The sequence below is a fragment of the Lactuca virosa genome, chromosome 6 (assembly GCF_052849685.1).
Source record: "Lactuca virosa cultivar CGN04683 chromosome 6, Lactuca_virosa_CGN04683_v6, whole genome shotgun sequence".
In the NCBI taxonomy this organism is placed as follows: Eukaryota; Viridiplantae; Streptophyta; class Magnoliopsida; order Asterales; family Asteraceae; genus Lactuca; species Lactuca virosa.
Window position 1 is genome coordinate 91351965 of NC_136431.1, and position 7472 is coordinate 91359436.

At 34.7% G+C, this 7472-nt stretch overlaps 2 protein-coding genes across 2 annotated transcripts; one reads left to right on the forward strand and one right to left on the reverse strand.

Moving 5' to 3' along the window:
* The first annotated feature begins 439 nt into the window (after positions 1–439).
* SLO1 (SLOW GROWTH 1) lies at positions 440–2655 on the forward strand. The gene has a single exon (XM_079058179.1). It carries the CDS (start codon positions 497–499, stop codon positions 2513–2515), a length of 2019 nt encoding a protein of 672 aa, XP_078914305.1. The 5' UTR covers positions 440–496; the 3' UTR covers positions 2516–2655.
* An 882-nt stretch (positions 2656–3537) lies between these two features.
* GTF2H2 (general transcription factor II H2) lies at positions 3538–6866 on the reverse strand. Its single transcript, XM_079056273.1, has 4 exons — positions 6484–6866; positions 5505–5966; positions 4882–5254; positions 3538–3861 (listed from the first exon to the last, which is right to left on the reverse strand). The coding sequence occupies exons 1-4, from the start codon at positions 6772–6774 to the stop codon at positions 3725–3727; spliced, it is 1263 nt and encodes a 420-aa protein (XP_078912399.1). The 5' UTR covers positions 6775–6866; the 3' UTR covers positions 3538–3724.
* Positions 6867–7472: the final 606 nt, after the last annotated feature.

Here is a 7472-nt window from a genome sequence, read left to right on the forward strand (position 1 = left end):
TCATATTTATTTGGACCAAATTTACGGAAAAGTTTTGATTTTAGACCTTCTATACAAGTCGAAAACTTTTTGGACTCTATCTAAAGTTTTTTGCAAACCACAAGTAGTAAATTTGCAGTTTTGTCTTTAAATATCTACTAGGAGAAAAAACATACATCCTACTCGATGAAGCCAAAATGTTCTAGACATCAATCTATCCACTTACATATCCCTTTTTACTTCTAAATCTAAACCATACAAATATCATGGAAATTACATCGTCCACGATTTTTGTAGGAAAAAAGTGAACTCGATTGAACACTTTGTTATTTTTCGATTTCCATAAATGTCATTTTCTAAGTGAAAATTAAAAGAAAAAAAAAAGGAAAATATGAGCGAGTGACGTGGCCCTCTACAAAAACTGAGCCAATACATTATACACCTAAGAGCTTGAGTGTTATCCCTCAATTTGGCTAAATTTTACGATGTAAGAACCCTAATTTATATATGAATTGTGATGATTATCTCCTACATGAGATTTCTCCATTATACTCATAAACCCCACCCAAATCTCTTACTCACTTTCTCTTTCCAGACTCGATCTCTACTGCCTCTAAAAGAAGAACCAACCAACTGGAACACTACTCACTCGTTCGTCCTCTCAAACCCATTGCTATCTCTATTAGAAAAATGCAAATCAATGACCCAAATGAAGCAAATCCAGACGCAAATGATCATAACGGGATTAATCTCAGATGGGTTAGCTGCAAGTCGATTAATTGCCTTTTGTGCCATCTCAGAATCAAGAAATCTTGATTATTGCACGAGAATATTGAACAATTTACAAAACGTAAATGTGTTTTCATTGAACGTAACGATTAAGGGTTACTATGAGAGCGAAAAGCCGGAAGAAAGTCTTTTGTTGTATAAGGAGATGTTGACAAAAAGCAAAGGATTGCGACCAGATAATTACACATATCCGTTGTTGCTTAAATGTTGTGCCAAATTGTCTTTGATTCAGATGGGTTTTGGGGTTATTGGGCATGTTATTCATCTGGGTTTTGATTCCGATATGTATGTGAACAATTCTGTTATTCATTTCTTGGTGTTATGTGGAGAATTAGATAATGCACAGAAGGTGTTTGATGAAAGTTGTCTTAGAGATTTAGTGTCCTGGAATTCAATTATTAACGGGTATGTTAAGAGTGGGAAGCCATGGGAGGCCTTGAGATTGTTTCATCAGATGAAGAAAGAGGGGATTAAGCCAGATGAGGTTACCATGATAGGGGTGATATCTTCTTGTGTTCAACTCGAAAACTTGAATCTTGGGAAAGAATTTCATCAATATATCGAACAAAATCAAATAAAGATGACAATTCCACTTGTTAATACCTTAATGGACATGTACGTGAAATGTGGAAATATAGAAGCTGCAGAAAGTTTATTCAATAAAATGTCTAAAAAAACGATTGTGTCATTAACCACCATGATTGTTGGTTATGGAAAATTCGGCCATGTAGAAGCTGCCAAGAAACTGTTCGATGAAATGCCTGAAAAAGGTGTTGTTCAATGGAACGCCATGATTGGTGTTTACATTCAATCCAAACGTTACAAAGATGCATTAGCAACATTCCAAGAATTTCAAACTACAATGGTTAAACCCGATTGGGTGACCATGGTTCATTGCTTATCCGCATGCACACAACTTGGAGCACTTGATCTTGGAATTTGGCTCCATCATTACATCACAAAACACCATCTTCCTATAAACATAGCCTTAGGCACTGCACTAGTTGACATGTATGCTAAATGTGGCAACATAGCAAAAGCACTCCAAGTGTTCGATGAAATGCCTAACCGAAATTCCCAAACATGGACAACCATAATCGTTGGTCTAGCTTACCATGGCAATGCTCATGATGCGGTTTCATGTTTCTGGGACATGATCAATGTTGGCATCACACCAGACGATGTGACATTTGTAGGTGTCCTTTCTGCTTGTTGCCATGGTGGTTTGGTGAATGAGGGTCGCAAGATTTTCACACAAATGACATCAAAATTCAACGTTTCTCCCAAATGTAAACACTATTCTTGTATGGTGGACATTTTGGGTAGGGCTGGTTTGCTTGAAGAAGCCGAAGAGGTGATCAAGAGTATGCCAATTGTTGCGGATGATGGTGTTTGGGGAGCATTGTTTTTTGCTTGTAGAGTTCATGGGAATGTTGAGATGGGTGAAAGAGCGGGTTTTAAACTACTTGAATTGGATCCTAGTGATAGTGGGAATTATGTGTTGTTAGGGAATATGTATAGGGAAGCAAAGATGTTTGAGAAAGCTATGGAGGTGAGGAAGTTGATGAGGGAAAGAGGTGTAGAGAAGACTCCTGGTTGTAGCTCAATTGAGGTGAATGGAAATGTTCATGAGTTCATTGTTAGAGACAAATCACACCCTTATTATCAAGAAATAGTTGAATGTTTGGTTCATTTAGCAAAGCAAGTCAAGGGTTTTGGGGATGTGGGTTTGAAGTTGTTCAAATGATTTTTGGTAATTTGTGTGTATTTTTATTGTCCTTTTCAAATTTAGAATTTGAGCATAATGGTAACACTCAAAAATTGTTATGTATAGAATTAGAGCATAATTATTTAGTTTTTGAAAAACGACTACTTTCTCCTCTCAAATGTTTTTGTCGGTCCGAACTTATCATTATGACTTCGTGGTTATTTTGCCAAAACAATTTTTTTTGGTTATTTACTTTAAATACGTTATATTATGGTTACTTTACTCAATTTCTCTATGATAAAATAAGATTCATTTTAAATTTTTAATAAAGAATATCAAGCTAAAAGAAGGTGAATTGCGATTCAATCCCAAGATTTTGGAAGAAATATTGGAAGCTAACAGTTTGACTTATGATAGTTACATGTCACATATGAATTGACCCCTACATCCACTCATGATGTTAATCTAGACAGAGACAATTTTATAGTTGTTCTTATGTTAAGATTTTTTCCGGTTCTATAAAATATAAATTATATATAAATAATACCATCTTATTTTAGAAATTACATGTAGTTTAAAATAAATAAAATCTAGTTTAAAATAATTACAATGTAGTTCAAAATAATAGTCTAATAACTATTATTTCATAATTAATGACAACAAACATTGTTATCTTTACTTGTTATGACAAGTGTCAACTTCAATTTGCATGGACTCCTAAAGCAATAAAATAAGGGGTTGCTTCCGCTATTCTATAATGAATAAACCGTGTTAACAAGACTAAATAACCATTTTATTCTTGTATTTTAAAAAAAATCAAGATATTTATCAATAACGTGATAAAGAGTTGGGAGTAAATAAGAAGAAATGCAAATAAGTAATTGCTACTTTCTTAATACATTAAGCCATGATTCCAGATTTAAAAAAGAAACAACCATATATAGTTATCCAAATTAACTGCTTAACCATTAAGTCCATTCAGTAAAAAATAAATCATATATCTATATGAACTTGGCGACATCTCTCAGCCAAATAAGATTAAACAAAAAAATAAAATCCTATCAAAAATCATATTTTTTTTAAGCTAAAGGGTACACAATATAGATAAAATCCTATCTAAAACCATGCTTCAAAGTTACATGATATATAGAAACACAAGTTTGATTCCCCCTTTTGCCCTCCAATAAACATGACAATTTTATCTCTCTTTGCGGGCTTCTAAGGGTAAAAATGTCTCAAAAAAAAGAACTAAGAAAGTGACTTGGAGTCTCTTAAGCTCTCACAACCCGGGCAGTTGTGCAAACTCTCATGAATATATATGTCACAGTCAAGACAAAAGAACTGTTTGCATTTCGGGCAGGTCACACATCTGCCCGGAATGTTCCCTACATCACAATAGCAAATAATACCAATGTCCGTTTGATTATCTCGAGTAAATTACATTTTTGTCTCCGAGTATAGCTGATTTTTTTCAATTTTGATCCCATAAAGTTTTTTCTTGCAAAAGTGACTATTTTTGGGACCAAAAGTGCATAAATCAGCTATACTTGAACAACTAGAAATCATCATTTCTAGAAATAGAGATGACAAAATTGCAAAACTGGTCCCTGTGGTTTGTCAAAAATTGCAAGTTTGGTCCAAAAAGTTTTGGAGTTGCACCATTGGTCCAAAATAGGCTTTTTGTGGTGGTTTGGTCCAAATGTTTTTGAAAATTTTTATAATGACAGATTTACCCTTTTTAATTTGTTTTTTCTCTTCTTTTTAATTGCTTCGCTATTTTCTAATTAAAAATAAAAGAAAAATCTTACCCACCCCCACCTAACCCTCTTTTTAACACATTCAGTTTTTTAACTTTTTATTTTGTTAAAAGTTTTGGACCAAAACCTATTTTAGGCCAGCGGTGCAACTCCAAAACTTTTTGGACCAAACTTGCAATTTTCGACAATTCGACAAACCACAGGGACCATTTTTGCAATTTTGTCAATAGAAAACTTTTTGGGACCAAAATTGCAAAAATAAGCTATAGTCAGGGACTAAAAGTGTAATTTACTCAACAACATAATCAATTGAGTACGTTACATTTTTGCCCCCTAAGTACAGATGATTTTTGCAAATTTTAGTCATAAAAAATTCTCTTGCAATTTTGGTCCTGATTTAAGGTTCTTGTAGCATTTTTGGTCTCTGTTTAAAGTAAAATGACACTTTCAATCCCTGAGTAAGCTGATTTTTGCAATTTTGGTCCAAAAATAGTCATTTTACTTGGAACAGTAATAAAAAACGTTACAAAGAGAGACCAAAATTGCAAGAGAAAACCTTTTAGGACCGAAATTGAAAAAATTAGCTATACCCAGGGACCAAAACCGTAAAAAATGCAAAATTCACTCTAATCAAGTGAACCAACTCACCAGGATTCAAAAGACTTTGCTGACAACCAAAACAAGTTTTTGGCCTACGATGTTGATTGGGTACAATCAAAGGCGCCACGTCATCAAAGGGCGTTACTGGAAATAAATGGTGATAAGATCTTGCTAAATGAGGAGATGAAACAAGGGTTAACCCACAAATACGACATTCAGTAGGCAATTCACAAACACGAGCTTTACACCTTGGACAAGTATACCCTCCACCAAATTTAGCTTCTTTATGACATGAACATATGGAGATAACACCTTCTGCTGCCCTTTGTGGGAATCCCATTTTTATTAAATTGGCTATAGCAAATTCAGCTATGGCGGGAGGTGGTGGTGCATGCTCTAGAATTAGCTCTTTTAAATGTGCCTGTAAAATAATATACATGTTACATAACTTCAAGTAATTTACATTTTTGGTCCCTGGGTAATGGGTATAGCCTATTTTGTTTTCAATTTTGGTCCTAAAGAGATTTTCTCTTGCAATTTGGTCCTTATTTGAGGACTAAAACTGAAGAAACCAGCTATAGAGCTATACTCAGGGACCAAAAATGTAATTTACCTAACTTCTTACACATATTTTGGACTGAAAGAATTGAAAATTACTTTTTTGACCTCACCTCATCTAAAGCAACAGAATATAACCCTCCAGTTTCTTGGCATAAATACTTGCATATATAAAGTTCTGCAGAGAGACCAATAACTGAACACCTAATCTTGGAGTTTTTACATTTTTGAATAGTCTCCATTACATCTCCTGGATCACAAGTACTTAGAGCTGAATATAAAATGATAACTTCACGATGACCATATGATGGGATTTGATCAAGCTGTTCATGTACAAGTTCCAAAGCATTTTGTAGAGAAGCTTCACCTGCACACTCGAGTTTTCCCATTAAGACCTTTATATGAGACTCAGGGCTTCCACCTAGGTCAGTTAAACATTGAGCAACTCCATTTTTTATAGATATTAAGCCAATTTGACTTAATGGATTTTGATCAAAGAATTCCCTTATGAAAGCTTCTACTTGTTTAGCAACCACCACCATTCTACTTGGTCGTAAATCCATCTCTCCAGCTGCCTACATGTTAACATTGAGTGAATGACTGAATGTGAATCTCAAAAATGATCGAAATGAGTAATATTGATGAATAATACGTGATGGATTCATCAAATTTGCAGTTAACTATACATAAAGTGTTTAAGATTTTTGCATATTAACCTAACTCACTCGACAAATCTTATCAAAACCCTAATAGATGAAAGAACATGGTAAAAAAAAAAAAGGCTAGACCTAAATCTTATTAAAACCCTAACAGGTAAATGCTCATTTAATGATTTTCTCCGTTTCCAGAACTAAATAGAATCGTGATTGCATTGCTGATATCAAACCAACAGCTGTTTGAATTCGGGACTGATATGGCTTTATCTGTGAATTCAATACTAGCATGATTTATTTGTGGAAATTCGTAGCAGATTACTTCATAAGTTCAAAATCCGTGTCAATTTAGGACTTGAAAATCAACATTTTGACAACTAATGAAAAGGTGAATCTCATTTTTTTTCGAATGAAATGCGGCATGGGAAGATTTATATACCCGAGAGAGATCGATGACAAGGTAGAGATATCGAATGAGGCCTTTTTGAATACGTGAGGCGGCGGAAGCCGAGGAGAGTGACCGTAGACGGCGGCGATACTGAGCGTGATGTAAAGCTTGGTTATCGATTGGCCGGAGGAGTCCAGATTCATCTTCTTGTAATGATTCCCAGGACCTCTCGTCTGCGTATGCTCTCTCCCATGCTTCGAGGTCTCTCTCGTTTCCTTCATCTTCGTCATCGTCGTCGTCTCCGGTAACTGGCTTCCCTTTGCCGTTGCCGAAGTTGCTCATCCCTTTCCGGAGGCTTCTGAGCAGTTCCTTTCTTTTCTTGTACGGCGGGATACTGAGAGTAAATTCCTTTAAAAAAAAAAGTTCTTTTGCAAAATAACCAATAAGTGCGTAATATGGTATTTTGGACATTTTCGATGGGTCATCATCATGGTGTACCCAATCCGATACTTTGGTCTTTTTATGTATATACCATTTAAGAAAATTTGTTCATAGGGAAGAGATGGCAATTTTGTGAGTAAGTTATATTTACATCATGTTATTTTAAGTATTGTTGATTTAAATATAGTTCGTATTTTGGTCAAAAATTGATCTAAGTGTAATTCAACCAAATTATATGAAAGGTCGTAGTGTTAGTATAATGTAAGTATCAAATGGTAATCAAAGTAAGATATTGAGAAGTGATAATGATCACATGTCCTGATGTATTTTGTTATTTTGTAGTCTAGTGTAGGTAACAAGAAGTTTGATAATTCAGGGATCCTCCGGAATCAGCATATGAACGTTATTTGACTTGGTATTCCGGTTCTTTTGCCTGGTTGAGATGACTTTCCGTTGAGAATGGGTCTTGTGTTAACTAGCTCTGCACATGTGAGAAAAATTAAGAAAATATAGCCGTTACAATTGTTAGAAATATTAGTGGTAATAGTCAGGATCCTAGAGTATGTTTAAGGATCCTGAAGCTTTAGAATTTTTTGAGG